Source organism: Petromyzon marinus, chromosome 27 (assembly GCF_048934315.1).
Source record: "Petromyzon marinus isolate PM22_M1 ecotype Great Lakes invasive population chromosome 27, UKy_Petmar_22M1.pri1.0, whole genome shotgun sequence".
Classification (NCBI taxonomy): domain Eukaryota; kingdom Metazoa; phylum Chordata; class Hyperoartia; order Petromyzontiformes; family Petromyzontidae; genus Petromyzon; species Petromyzon marinus.
In genome coordinates, this window is record NC_133693.1 from 7532329 (window position 1) to 7547821 (window position 15493).

General features: G+C 48.6%; 1 protein-coding gene across 13 annotated transcripts in view; it reads right to left on the reverse strand.

Moving 5' to 3' along the window:
- UBR5 (ubiquitin protein ligase E3 component n-recognin 5) overlaps nt 1–15493 on the reverse strand; it is a 59980-nt gene that overhangs the window by 25639 nt on the left and 18848 nt on the right. For 7 of the 13 annotated variants that reach the window (XM_076070095.1, XM_076070094.1, XM_076070098.1 and 4 more), the window contains exons 13-31: nt 14558–14742; nt 14036–14148; nt 13381–13493; nt 12237–12392; nt 11383–11494; nt 10753–10907; nt 9798–9995; nt 9061–9286; nt 8151–8277; nt 7222–7385; nt 6471–6521; nt 5477–5600; nt 4337–4434; nt 3625–3767; nt 3072–3163; nt 2473–2619; nt 1535–1653; nt 797–923; nt 182–308 (exon numbers count right to left, since the gene is read on the reverse strand). In XM_076070095.1, coding sequence (XP_075926210.1) covers nt 182–308; nt 797–923; nt 1535–1653; nt 2473–2619; nt 3072–3163; nt 3625–3767; nt 4337–4434; nt 5477–5600; nt 6471–6521; nt 7222–7385; nt 8151–8277; nt 9061–9286; nt 9798–9995; nt 10753–10907; nt 11383–11494; nt 12237–12392; nt 13381–13493; nt 14036–14148; nt 14558–14742 — 2577 coding nt within the window. The remainder of the gene's footprint in view (nt 1–181; nt 309–796; nt 924–1534; nt 1654–2472; nt 2620–3071; nt 3164–3624; nt 3768–4336; nt 4435–5476; nt 5601–6470; nt 6522–7221; nt 7386–8150; nt 8278–9060; nt 9287–9797; nt 9996–10752; nt 10908–11382; nt 11495–12236; nt 12393–13380; nt 13494–14035; nt 14149–14557; nt 14743–15493) is intronic. The other 6 variants (XM_032961624.2, XM_032961623.2, XM_076070092.1 and 3 more) reach the window with 4 other exon arrangements.

The following is a 15493-nucleotide window of genomic DNA, read 5'->3' on the forward strand; positions in this document are numbered from 1 at the left end:
GATGTGATGTAATGCCACATCAAGGCACAGCAGAATCTTCAGGTCAGAATCAGCATCTTTATTTTTACTGGAGGAATCCGATGAGCTATGAAGCTCTTTTTCACAGATGTCAAGTATGGGCAGGTCAACAAGTTATAGGTTATAGGTGCGAGGTTAAGGAACGGGGGTCGGCAATTCGCACCCCCATGTCGGAGCACTTGACGAGCAGACAGTGGGTGAAGCAGTCAAGGCGGATGGTGCCGCTCTGCTGGGACAGATACACCTGCTCCTCTGCCAGTAGGTGTGCGATGCGGCTGCTGGCGCTCAACCTGAGTACACACGCGTACACATCCATGCACATAGGGGCTTGCACACGTGAGTGCGCGAACTTACACATACTCGTACACGCACGCATACACGAGACCACACGCACGAGACCACACAAGTACACGTGCTCATACGCGCAGGTACACGAGTACACACGTACACACGCTTGTACAAGTACACGTAAACACACGCACACTTGGCCAACAGCAATGCACACATACCTAAGCACACAAGTGCACTTGCACTCAGGTGTGCACACACAAGCTGCACAGACAACCACGTACACAGAGACACAAACGTACACAAACACACATGCATGCATGCACCAATGCACATAAGTATACATTGAACCAACACAGCGACACAAACCCAGGGTTTGTTGACCATTTCAGTGTTTGTTATGGGTCAACAGTGTTTGTTATGGGTCCCCAGTGTTTGCTATGTATCTCCAATGTCTGTTGTGGGTCCCCAGTATTCTGCGGGTACTGACGGGTCCTTGTTCTCCTGGGATCCGAATGTGATCATGGACTTCACGGCATTCCAGTCCTTCAGGACGCGCTCCAGGGCCTGCTGAGCGAACCGGGGAGGCTCCAGGTCGTGGTCCGGCATGTCTGCTTCTGAAAATACCCAGCGAGATACACATCAGGACAAGCACATTGCCGTAAACACCCCACAGCTACACCACACAAATAAACGGCGCTGCCACACGCGCACCGAGTCACCGCACTTAGAAGCACACGTGAAAACTCGGCTGGTTCAAGGTGAACCTGCCCTCATCGTCATCAGCAGCGAGGAATCCACTGCCTCCCCAGGCTTAAGCCATCTCTCACGGCCGTACACATGTAGGAATCCACCCAGCCCATGCACACAAGCCGATTTGATCATGCCATCTCCCTAGCCAGTGTCTTCCTTTGGATTGCCACTCCATCGTTAATCTCGACCACTAGCTATCATCTCTGATAGTGACGTGTCCTGCCCATGCCCATTTTCTCAGAGGCCCATTTCCTCCCACAACTCATGGTGTGTTTCGAAAGGAAATGAAGCACATTGTTTTCTTTGTGTAGCTCTGTCTGTGCGTGTGTTAAGGCTATACGGGGGGGGTCTTTGTCTTTGTGTGTAACTCCGTGTCTGCGTGTGCACGTGTGCATATGGGTGTGTGCGTGTATTTCCGCGTCTGTGTGTAAATGGACAAATCCTGCAAGCGAGGGACCGGAATCAGCAGTTTTACCATCGGCGCCAGCCGGCTTGCGCGTGCGCTCGTCCCGCCCACGAGGGGGGCGGTACTGGCAGTGCTCCACCATCTGTCGCGCCACCGTCTGCACCAGGAAGAGCAGCAGGTGCTCCCCCCTTAGAGAGGCCAAGCACACAGACGCACACACACAAGCACGAACACGCACATAACCAGTCGTCCGTTCAGCTGTGCAGACTTGGCATGTCAAGATCAATTAATTCATTAAAACAGATTCTTACTCTCAAGGTACGTTCTTCGAACATTGTGTGCGAGTAGCGATGCTGATGTGTAGGTATGCTAATGCAACTTAGGCTAAGTGAGCAAGCAAAACTACAACATGATTTAAAGCTTTCGTAACTGCAGGGATTCATATTCTTGTTTTATATTTTTATTATTTTGTTTCTCTTCTACGTGACTTTACCGAAAGAACCAAGAATATAAAAAAACAACACAAGACAAAATGAGAAACAATGGATTATTGTTACATTTCTGGTCAGGACTGTCACAATAGGGAGGGGAGGAATGGGAGTGAGTAAGAAGTGGGAGAAATGAAAATTACGAGCACAAGGCCAGTCGGAACGGGGCACAGAGGCAGATTCTTTATGCACAAGTTTTGAGCACTGCTTTAATAAATGTTGCCAGCTTTCTAGAGGGCACGTCCCCAACAGCAACACAACTTGAAAAACCGTTTTGAATATTTTTTAGCATTATCATGCCAATTCCCCTCCAATATCACACAGTTGGACTGCCAGAGAGATAGAGTATGGTCAGAGCTAATGCATCACTTTCAACTTTGGTTGGAACATTTCTGATAAAAAAGCAGATTGAATGAACAATTAACAAAGTGGTGGGGGGGGGGGGGGGGGGGGGCAAGATACAAGCCATATAAAGGGACGGGCAAGGGTCAGGGATCAGAGGTGGAGGGATGTGGTTACCTGCTGTTGGGCCGTGTGACCAGGTCCGTGGTGGTGAGCAGCCGGTGCAGCAGCTCCAGTCGCGCCGCTTTCTGCCCGGCGATGAGCGTCTTGCACTTGCACTTCTCCCAGCAGTCGCAGTACGCCGTGGGCGAAGTCCTCTTCAGCCTGAGCGCAAGTTCAGAGTTCAATGCAACAGAAACAATTATTGAAGACCAAATTCAAAATTGAGCACTTTACAATTACACAATTTAATGCCATGCCAAAGATTTTTTTTACAATTAACTGTACCTGGCTCCATGTTTATATGCTAAAGATAACACACAATAGTGTTCTTCTTTGGTTCTTTCGGTAAAGTCACGTAGAATGAGAATAAAATTATAAAATAACACAATAAAATTGTGTTATTTTATAATAAAATTGTGTTATTTTACGTGACTTTACCGAAAGAACCAAAGAAGATGAATCCTTGCAGTCACGAAAGCTTTAAATCGAAACACAATAGTGTGCTTACAATTTCACAATGTTTAAAGGAAGACTGAAGCCCAAAACAAACATATACTTTCAGCTATACACACGGTGCGGGGGGGGGTGAGGAAGAGGAGTGGGCGTCTACGCACTTGCAGTCGTGCCCCTTGTGGCAGACGCGGGCGCACTCTGTGCAGCAGCACAGCGACTCCAGGAGGCCGCACGTGCGACACTCGAAGATGTCCTGCCAAGGGGAGAGGGCGTTAATGTTAACCCAACAGAGCCAAGACCACGAGAGACTTCGCTCTCTTCACCTGTGCACGCAAGAGATTGTTGTGTGCGTGTAGAACTTTCTTTCGCACGGGACGTGGCCAACCGCACTACTCAAGAGGTACTACTGGCTCGTCCTAACATCCTTAAGGATCAGTCTTACCAGGGATGCTTGGCCAAAGTCTCATTTGTCTTCCCATGACCAAGCACGGAATTCACTCAATGCCTACAGTGCATATCATTCAAGGGTCTTATTGTGCGAGACACTATCACTGGTCACTCCATTGCTGCTATATAATTGCATAAATTTTGCACAAACAAAAAATTATTCACACCTGTGGTTCAATGCGAGTATTGTGAGACAACAATCGAGTTTAACCTAGGAATTGATGCTGCTTTATACACCTGCTAACTACCCATGCTGCTGAGGCTCACTTGGTTGATGTGCTCAGCCCCTGTCCATGTGAAGCTGCAGGTGTCGTTGCAGCAAAGCACGTAAAGCGGCGAGTCGTCTGGATTGGTGCCCGTGGGGCAGATCATGCTCATAAAGTCGTCCCGGTTCTCAGTCTGAGCGTCACCTGGCACCGGCACACAGACGCACAAGTAGGAGGGAGCGAGCGGTCATTACACCGAGGACAAAACAATAAATAACAGTTCACTGCTCTTATAATGTGCAGATGTGCAAGGGGCACAACGATATTTGATAATGTGATTAGCCTGTCAGAGCCGAATAATTCTGGGGAAAAAATACTGCACCTAAGTAGCAACGTCATGTCTCTTTCTCCAAGGAATTTTTGTTACAATCCCAGACACGAGTTAGAAAATAATTAAAAGCATCTTTCATTATTGAAACACTTGTGGTGATAGTAAGCGACCACCCAAGTTATTGATTTAACATTTTACATTTTCTTGTGCTTGTCACATTGACAATTTGATGCATATACTCTTCCGTGTAAGAATCAATTGTAAGCGACTCATTGTCGTTGCATGCCCAATAGGGGGAAAGACGTGGAAGCAGAACGAAAAGTAGAGCAGTAGAAAAAGTCAGAGTTGGAGGGGCCAGAAGGGAGAATAAAGACGGAGAGAGGGGGGTGAGAAGGGACAGATGGAGTCACGGGTGAGTGCGGTGGTGCCTGGCCGTGCCCACCTTTTGCCACCTTCTGCGCCGTCTCGAGCACGGTGATGGCGGCCGGGTATGCTCGCCCGCTTACCGCCAGCATGAATGGCGTCATGCCTCTTGCATCCCTGCACACACAGCAACGCACGTACGCCATTAATAGAGCGTCCACTCATGTACTCAACGTAACAAAATATACTGGTCCCAAAGAAAAGTAAATACAGCTTAAAGACTCAGAATGACCATGACAAGAGCCCTCAGCCCACATAGGCGAGATCTGGATTTATGCCCTGGGATTGAGTGCCTCTTTTTATAGGCTCGTAATGGTTGTGTCCAAGCCTTGAACTGACACCAAATAAGATCCTGAATTGTGGGAATGAAATTCTTGGTTGCGTGATCCAACAATCCACCCAGCACCTATGGTAACTTGTTGAGCAATCATTTGTGGCCAGGTAGCTTCTGAAAAAGAGCTCAGTGGGCCTTATATGGTAAAATAAAATTATACTCTTTGGTTCTTTCGGTAAAGTTACGTAGGCAGAAATAAAATAAATCACGATTTATTTAATTTTATTTCTACCTACGTGACTTTACCGAAAGACCCAAAGAGCATGGATGGATTACTGCAGTCACGAAAGCTTCAAATCAAGATTAAAATAAAAATTGTTTTGTTTCCTTTTCATGTAATTGGGAATTAATGCAATTCAAATGGACTTTTATAAACCAAAAATCTTTGCATAGGTCAGAGTGCAGGAGTACTTCAGGAGAGAAAGGCTAAGGCAGTGAAGGAACAAGAGCACGGGTGGTGTAGCTATGGGAAGATTAATGCACGGAGGGTCTTTCAGGTCTGCAACCCAAGGGCCTTGGACTTTGAGAGCCCCCCCCCCCGCCCCCAAATTTTTTTTTATCTTTAGAATGGTTGAAATGCAATACTGTAACTCTATGATAAAGCCTGTAGATCATTTAGTAATTATTAAAGCCATAGCATTACTATGCCTTTCAACCAGTTACGTGACGAATTTGAAGTGTTTGGCATTGGGCATGGGGGTTGTACCAAAAAAAGTGATGGAAGGGATAGAATGTACAAAGGGGGCACTCCCGCCAAAACTATATCAACTCTGAGCCCCTCAATCAAACTTAACCTGACTCCGGGCATAGCGGACGGGACCGTACTTGGCGGAGAGCAGCTCGCGCATGTAGAACTTGAGCAGGCTCGTCTCGCACAGCAGCTTGAGGATGGCGTGCGCTGTGGCCTTGCGATCTTTGGGCTCCGACGCGGACGCCTCCTTCGAGGAGCCTGGGGAGCACACGATGAGACGAGCGTCAGCGAGGCCAGCAGAGTCGGCACAGCCTTCCGAGCCTGCTGGATGCCCGCGTTTCCAATTTATGGACGCCAGTTCCTGTATCTGTCAGCATTTTTCTGTACGTCCATCAGTGTCTGAAAAAGCTAATAGCAGTGGGCTTTACTTGGTAAGATAAAACAAATAAGGTAGTTTTATTTGTATATTTTTTAGCTATTTGTTTACTTTTATATACTTTGCACTCCTATCGTGAAAGAGCTTCATAACACATCAGATTCCTCCAGTATAAATAAATATTCTGATTCTCTCCTTGTGTGTCAGTGGTCATCCTCGGGTTTCATCAGGGTGTCCTGTCCATGTTGCGGTCCATGTGGTGTCTGTCGGTGTCAATCCTTGTGCGCATGAGTGTGTTTGTCCATGTGTCCATCAGTTGTCTATCAATGTCTGTCCATGCATCTGCCAGAAAATATTTATTCTGTACACCGGTCAGGTGTGGTAGTATGAGCCTGTGATCAAGGAGGCAGAGTTTAGGGGTTAATCAAAGGAGGTCCCACAAATGCAAAGGTGAGAACACCTGCCCACTGACAGTCTAAGCTGTGTATGTGCGGACGTGTATGTATAATTCGGGAGTGGTGGTACTGCGATTCACACAACGCACTATGATCTCGGTGACTGGGTTCAACTCCCCATCATGGACAACAAGATTAACAAAAGGTGTCTGAACGTGGCAAGAGCCTCCCTTATGTCAACTGAACCCCAAATACGAAGGTGTGCAAACATCGGCTGGGCGTGGTGCTGTTCGCAACACCCCCTGAAATGTCGTGTTAGCTTTAATAGATGCCTTCATGTTTGTGCTTGCCAATTACCCGCCAGGCTGGGTGCTCCGGTTGATGGCCCTGGTCCTGCAGAGGACGAAGCTGATAAAAACAAAACAGGACCATATTTAACGAACTCTTATTTAGTTTATTCACATTTTCACTGTTTGCATTCCCGGCTTTATCCCGATCGTATGATCGGCATCATGCCATGAGGAGTAATCGATTCAGAACAGTGAATCGTCTTGTTAAAGAACGTAATGTTTGTCAAGATATAACATGACGACATTTTTATATTCTAAAAGTTAGAATTTAAGTTAAATCATTTGCAAAATAAAATTTACTGCGCCAGTATTTTTTTGCAAGTTGCTATTGGTCAGCGGCTGACATCTACTGGCTTGCTACAAATAAATTACAGGTATTGCCTGGATTACAACCGAGATTCTTCACGGTTCCAGCTCATCACTCTGCCCCTTGAGCCACCGGGAACACCACTGACATGTTCTTTAATAAATTTCATCACCTGATGTGCAATCTGAATATTCCCAGTCCGTCACCACATTCGCAGCCCTTACCACTTACCCCCCCACCATCCGAGTTGATGCTCTTCCAGCTTGTCTGAGATGGGCACTACTACCACTCGACTTGTTCATCATCTCTTCCTTTCTAAACCCATTCGAAGTAAAAACAAATATTTAGAATTCCTTTTTGTGTTTTAGTTTATTGTTCTGCCCCCCCCCCCCCGCACCTCCGATTAGCACGGTTGGCTATGTACGGTGCGAAAGAAGTTCCGTACACATACCCGGGTCGAACTGCGGTGGCTCGGGGAGCCAGCTGAAGGTGGGGATGGGCGGCGGTGGCGGCACCTGCTCCGCGTGCTCTGCCGCGGCAGCGGCACCTGCGTCGTGCGAGCCCAGGCCGGGGGGCGGCCGCGGTGGGCGGCGCATCATCTCCCTTAGACGAAGGCTGAGTTTAGGGGGCAAGGAGGGAAAATCGCAAACGGCCATTATTATTAGAAAAATTAAGGATACAAAAAACTAGGATTTTAATACCAGATCTCAACATGGTCAGCTCAGAAGACTGAATACAGCTGTCATGAACCACCTGAGTTACTCAAAAACAGACCTTCGACACAGCACAGCAGCACCTTATAAACCTCATGTCAGCATAAGAGAGAAATAAACCCAAGAACTCAATGGTGTCAACTCAGAGGGAACATTATAGCCATGATGAACTCCCTGGGTGAGATACTCAAACCCAGATCTTTCATCTAAGTATCTCAGCAGTATCAGCTCAGTAGCTCCAACATGGCATTAATGAGCCAACTGATAGATCAACTCCTGCACTTACAACACAGGATCTCAAAAGTGCTGGATCAGAGGCTTTGGCCATAATGAACTGAGTGGTGTGCAGTGATCACTCAACGATTTGGAGGCAAGGGCTGGAGGATCATGCAGCTTCGTAAAACACTCAAACCCGTTGCTTTAACACTTCAATGTGGAACCAACATGAAAAAGAGCCTTAAGACAGATAATACAATTGTAGTATTCACATATGCAAATTTGGACCCAAGATGTTAGCAGATTCAGCTCAGGACCCAACAACACCAATTATGACGGAAACCCGCCCCCGAGATACTCCAACCAAGAACTCAACACGGTCCCTCTCTGCAGTGCTGGTCGGCTCAATGGCTTGGCCACTGCCGTCATGAGCCCCGTGCCGCACCATCACCTGCGCGTGCTGCTGCTGGAGACGCCGGCGCGACTCGTGTTGCACGACACCACCGAGATGGCGTTGGCAATCGCCTCGACCGCCGACATACGCTCGAAGAACGACGTGCGATCCGAGCGGTCGGACTCTGCCACGCGAGAGAAAGGGAACGTCGCAAACGTGGGGAGGGGGCAGAGGGCACACACAGGAGACGACGTTATCAACACAATTCATGTTACAATATATTGATTCGTCTATGAATATTGTTTTATGGTCAATGCATTGAACGGTGTACATTAATTATATTCGATTTGTTGATGCAAAGTTTTTACAAATATTGAATTTAATGAGACGCAAACCAAATGAAATGGCCAGGAGGTACATCCGAGGACAGAAAAAGATGGCACAAACAAGACTAAATGTAATAGATTTTTTTTCATAAAATCAAGGGGTAAAGTTGCGTAAACAGAAATTTTTGCCATATTCACGGTCGAGGCAAGGAGAAAGAAATAATGGAATGGTCATGTGAGATCATCAACACAGCATGACATCGCATCACAGCATTACATCCTCAAAGAGCAGGACATCAACACTCCGCACGATAAGCACCTTGCATGACATCATCAACACAGCACAACATTGTCAACATGACACAAGATCGTCAAAACATCGTAAACAACACTCCACGTGACAACACCTCGCATAACACGGACCAGGGGTCAGGCTCTGCAAGGACTGCTTCGTGACGAAATTGATTAAGGACACCGTCTTGTATTCACCACGGTGCAATGCGCGGCTCTTGAAAAATTGAGGGGTTTTTTTTCACCGAATTCGAAAAAAATGGCTGTTATTTTGGTTGCCGACCCCTGACATGGACACACAGCATGAAATCATCAGTGATGGACATTACCAACGGGGGAGGGGGCATCACCGTGGGCGCTCGCACCTTCCTCCTCCTTGGCCTCCTTGTTGGAGGTGGGGAAGCAGGTGGAGACGCACGCGTGCAGGACGTTGCGGTTGCCGTCGCAGCGCTCATGGGGGATGTTCTCCACCTCGCCGGCGTCCAGCTCCATGAGCAGGCTCTGCTCCATGCCCAGCAGCGCCAGTCGGCAAGCCTCGTAGTCGCACCGCAGCACCGGCGTCAGCAGCGGCTGCTTCTGCTCGGCGGGAAATTTAAGGTACAGGGTTCGAGCATCGATCACCTGTATGTCGAACTTCTTTTCGCACCGTACGAAGCCAACCATGCTAATCAGAGGCGCGGGGCAAGGACAACAAACTAAACACAGGTCGGGGTAGAGCAGAGCGCGCAAAAATGCCTCGCGCTGTCCCCACAATTTTAAATCATCCCCCATGCTGCTGCTGCTTCCACACAAGCTGCCCTCCGTGTTCTAGCTATCTCTCAAAGCTGCTTCCGTCCTCCTCGCTGCAGCCCCCCGCCCCCTTCCACCTTTTTCCATCGTGCATGCCACCTTAATTTCAGGCCACTCTCTGTGTTATGACTTTCCTTCGGGGTAACCCTCAAAGCCAACTTTCCCCCTCTACCCCGACCACCTTCCATATTGTCACCACCCCCTCCCCCACCTGGCACTCTCCAAACAGGAGACTCGTAATGACCCCCTTATAAATCACCCTTCATGCTAGCCGCCTCCCCGCCGCCCGCGGCCTCACCTCAATGGCCATGACGATGACGGTGGCCTTTTTCTTGATGGAGGAGTTGGCGGGCAGGTTGGTGAGCGCGTGCAGGCCCACGCCAAGCGAGCGCACTGGCGGCAGGTCCAACCAGTCAGGGTCACGGATGCCGCCCATGCAGTCGCGCGCAAGCGGGTAGAGCGTGCCATTACCGTCGCGCAGGATCACCGGTGACTCCTGCACACACGGGGGAAAGGGTTAGATCGGTGTTTTTCATTGCAAGGCCCGTGGGACGCTGGCGGCCCCGAGTGGCCTTTAGTGCGGCCCCCTGACAATACACAAATTTGAAAACACCCCATGCAGCTGATGTGATGGCCCCCTCTAACTGATGGCCGCCCATAGAAAATGAGTGAAGAACACTGGCTTATGTCATTACTCAGGACCAGGCCAGTCCGGGTAAAGAATACATTTGTTAGGTTTTTAGCAGTGTAAGCGTCTCTCTGCTCAAACGAGCATTGGAGAGGCAGTTATCTTGGGTGGACAAGACGATGTTGCTGTTGCACGTAGGGAGTGGTGGAAATTCCTAGTTCCAACGACATGGGATGGTCTCTCCATAAGAAAGCTGCTTTTTACCTTCAACAAAGTGGTATTTATTGTAATGATCCATAGAAGTAGAGGCTAAGTTTACCTCCAACCAAGATACAAAACTGGAATGTTCCAGTTGCTTCTCCAAGGTGGAGTAAGGCGAGGGATAAGTGCTACGAATGTTAGGGAATATGAACTCATTATCTAAGTACCATTAAAGCACCATGTTTGTGGCACCCAGCCCAAAAATGTCAGCAGTGCTGGCCATTAAAAGCGATTGCTGTGCCATTACAAGCCACTGTGCCAATGCTTGGCTCGGTGGCTTAAACGTGTCCATTATGTGCACTGTGAGAGAGCAGACTCTGTATGAGCAGGTATGCATATATGTGTGTGTGCACGCATGTTGCACCTGTCCAGCGCTGTAGATGGCAATATTGTGCTCGTCCTGACCCAGCAGAGCAGCACTGCTCGTCGGGAAGTTGTTCTCCTGCTCAGGTTTGCATGTCGCCAAGTCGAACAAACAGTAGCGAACCCAGGTCCCTGATCGCAGCACAGTGTGCACACCTGCACCGCACGTCACACACACGCACGAGACGTACATCACACGTGGCATCTAATGCACATCACCACTTGTTACATACACACATGCACAACACATCGGGCCCGTCACCGTCACAGGTGCTCGAGTGTGATGGACATCAGCAGTAGGAAGATGTGTGCAATGTACATCAGTACTGTGGAGACATACGTGTGCAATGTACATTAGTCATGTGGGAACATACGTGTGCAATGTACATCAGTACTGTGGGGACATAGGTGCGCCGTGTTCATTAGTAATGTGGAGGCATAAGTGCCCGATGTACATCACTACCGTGGATACAAAGGCAGCCGTGCCTGGTACCTGTTGCGCACTCTGCCATCCTGCAATGGTACTCACTAACAACACTTGCCTCAACAGCCTGTATACATCTAGACAGGGGGGACCCTCGTATGTATGCGTACACTAATACAGCATGTGTGTGTGCGTGTGTGTGCTCACCCTTGGCATCCACATTGAGTGCCAGGATGTCTGCCTTGTCCGGGACACACATCTTGCGCGGCGCTCGCTGGAAGCAGTCGGGCACCTTGGGGGCCCCGCCGCTCTTCACCACCTACGCAGGGGTGGGGGGTGGAGCGGTAAGTGCAGCGACCGAGTGAGAGATCACGCGGCAGCTCGACCCACGGGACACCGCACTAGACATCCTCCATACGGAGCGCAGTGCCCAGAGACTCTCCGTCGACGATGCCATCCCTCGTAACGCGCTGGGAATCGGGCACGTAAAAACTTCCGCGCCACCTCACGACTCGATTGATTGCAGCAATTCTGGATAGCGGTTAACCAGGTCGTTATTCTTTGGCCATGTGGTGAATTTAGCGCCGCCGGTGGCTCCAGACACATGAAGAAAATATATACAATAAAGACGCGTTGTACATTAAATATGAATCAATGCATAATTACACGCCTGCGAATGATGTAAAATTTTATTACACGCAAATTTTCACCCGACCACTCAATGAAAGGTCCCGATTCTGGGGTAACAACTGAATTAAAGAAAATATTCTTTGAAGTCTCATTTGTAATGGCTCGTTTGTAACGTACACCCGTAAACATTTGTATTTACTTCTCTCTAGTTTACCCTCTTCGCCCAACGGTATACTTGCATACAATTTGCATGAACTGTAAATAATACAATCCTTTGACCCACAGTTGAAAGCATGATTCTGAGCAGAGGATTCCATTTTCAATGACAGCGACGATAACAATGAACCGATGCCCCTATGACTCACATGACAAGCGTTTAGCAATCATCAGGCGCGCACAGCGTGTAACGGACTCTCCCACCCAGCTCGCACCTGCAGCTCGTCAATGCGGAGGAGGCGGCAGTCCTGCAGGAGGGACGTGGGGTCCGGGTCGGGCCCTGGGGCGGGGGGCACGACCACCGCGCTGGCAACTGGGCCGTTGGCGCCGGGAAACCTCACGGCCACGTACGCCCCATCCACTTTGAGCACCTGCGGGCAGGAAAAGTGGGTGTGGAGGTATAATTAGGGTTGGCCTGGCACAAATGTCATGGGTGACATCACCGCCACCTGGTGGCAAGTAGCTGTTGTCGTTATCTTTGTCCACTTGTCTTGTGTGTATGCTGCGTGTGCTTACATTTTGCTGTATATTTCACTGGCATTCATTGAGCTTAAACAATCTACGACCATATCACCCTAAATGGACTGCCATTGTCACATCTCCTAAGCTAGGCATGTGATCCTGGTTAGTGCATGGGTGGCATAATGCCTGTGAATACCAGGTGTTGTAGGTTTGGTCCTGTGAGGTGGCCAGGCTATGGCAGGACAGCAATAGATTCTTCAATAACCCTTTGTATGCGTCTGTTTTCTCTGAATAGAGAATCTTGATTTAACACGGGCACAGCCGTCGACAACATTCAAAGTGAAGGGGAGCGCAAATAAACCTCTCGCCCCACATGGTGTGTGGGGGTGAGGGCATGACGCTCGATGGCTTTGAAGTTGTTGTGTGCGAGCAAACGAGGCCACGACTTCATTTTCAAGAAACGATGATTATTAATAATCCAATTTCCTTTAACTTTGTCATTGCATTTCAAATTAGTATCTTATTGTTTTTGTCCCCTACTGTATTTCAAGTATGAATAAAAATTACCGATGACATTTTCAAATAGAGTTCTCAACACAAACCTTCTCGAAGTCTCCAACTCATTGCTACTTTAAAAGCTAAATTCATATCATGCACATCGCGTAAAAAAAATGCATGGTGTCGTAGAACTGAAGTCCATTACTCTGGGAAACATTCTGAAAAGTACCGATTTAATGGGAAATAGCTATTTTTTAAGTTTAAATATTGTGCTTTTATTTCAAATATAAAAGCAAAAATGAACCATCATAATCATCACAATGACATATCACAAAGCGATGTGATCATCATAGACCTTGTAACCTACGATCGTAGTTCCTCCAGAAACTACGTACACACCTTGCCCACCGGTACACTCTTCACGTCTTCCACAAACACCACCTCCTTGAGGTTCCACTGCTCCTCGTTGTGCTTCTCCTCCTCACGAGAGCTTGCCGTCGGGCGCTTGCGTTCTGGCAAAACAAAACGAGGGCAGCTTCACATTCACCGGATTCGCTCGCGTACCACCACACAAACACCTTGACACCCCTTTTCCACTGGCACAGCCGAGCCGTGCTGAGGCCATGCCATCGAGGGTTAAGGAGGCGGCAGGTTGTTTTGCCACAATAGAAACTGAGCGGTGCTGCTAATGCGCAGCAGGCAATCTGCGAGGCTGAGACGCATGTAGATGACATTGAGTCGGCTTGTGTCCTCAAAGGGTACCGACGGACACCACACGGGGCAAACACGTTATTAGCATGGCATGGAAAATTGCCAGTGGAAAAAAAATCGCCCATACCGTGAAAGCACCGCGCTGGTTCGCAAGTGCCAGTACTTGAGATCACAATGGCAAGTGACAATTTTTATGGCAAAACAGTCCAGCTGACCGTCCAAAAGCCAAGGTTATGTACCAACAGCCCAGGTGACATCACAGGAGCCCAGGTAATGTCCCAAGAGTCCAGTTGACAACTCAACAGCTCAGGTGACACCCCCAAAGTCCCCAAGAGCCACTCACTGTAGGGCAGCGATGCGCTGCTCGCGATGGATGAGGTGTCACTGCAGGTTGAGGCAGGAGACGGGGGAGGTCCCATCTCTGTGCGCACGTTGTCTTGCTTCTGCTCGGACCTGCTTGAGATCACACATGGCAACATCCATTATTTAGCCGGGCGACGCTGCATTGACATTCACTGGAGATAACTATTTCCAAGATAAGAATGGATATTGTTACAGAGGGATGGTTCTTACATTAAAATCTCTCAGTCGTCAGACTCAAGTGAGAAGGCTCCTCGAAATAAATAAATAGCTTTTTAAATAACCATGTGAGGGAGTGACAGAGTAGTGAGCAATTGAGTTCACGAGCTAGTGAGCGAGTTTCTGATCCATTGAGTCTGTGACCTCATGCTCGGGTAAATAAAGGAGTTCATGAGATAAATATTAAGTGGGTTAAGACACTAGTGAGCGGGGGAGTTAACGAATGAGCGAAAGCGTTAACAGAGCGAGCAAGTGAGTTCGTGATCGAGCTCGCGAGCGTGCGCACTTGGTGTCGGAGGCCTTGGCGAGTCGGTCGAGGGCCCGCAGGCCGTCGGGCGAGCACACGCGGAAGCGGCAGCAGTCGTTCATGTTCCACACGGACTCCTGCAGGACGCCCACCTTGGGCACGCCGGAGCTCACAGAGAATGCCACCGCACCCGCCTGGTACACTGGGTTGTTGCGCATGCACACCTACTCGCACACAACAAAGATGCCCCCCCCCATATATAGCCAAAACATATTTTCGTGGCAAGTGCTGTTAAGCGAGTACCTATGAAGGCCGGCATGCCACACGAGAGGATGGGATGCTAGCACCACATACGGCTGCGTTTGTCTCCCCGGTGCTGTTTTTACACATCGCACCAGGTACTCATTTATGTCTAAATCTACGTAAACGATTATTATCGTTTTTACCACATCATTTACACATTTTGCACTCTCCATTTTTGTTTTATCCAGGGCACCCCTACTTTACATTTTCTCCAACATTTGACTTTCGTGTAACAATGGGAATAATGTTTTTTTAAAAACAAGGTAATCACAGTGAGGCCCTCTATGCAGGGCCAGATTAAAGCAGGAGGCTTTAGGTGCTGCAGCAGCCCAAGGCCTCGGACTTTGAGGAGCTCCTCAATGGACACAAACACACTGATTTGCTATCATCAAAACACAATACAGCAGCACTATGATAAATCCTATAGGTCGCGTGGAAATGAAAACAAAAGCATCACTGTGTATTACAACCAGTCACGTACCGATATTAAAATGGTTTTAGAGGTTTCAACTGCGATGTAGTTTTATAATTCATCACATCACTTTGAAAAACTAGAACTGAAATAACCAGGGTGAATAACAACGGAGCGTTTAGTACTGTGCATGGGTGGTGATAAAACAATTGAGGGGGGGCGGGAGGAATTGAATACGCAAAGAGGCGGTCAGCCCCCGT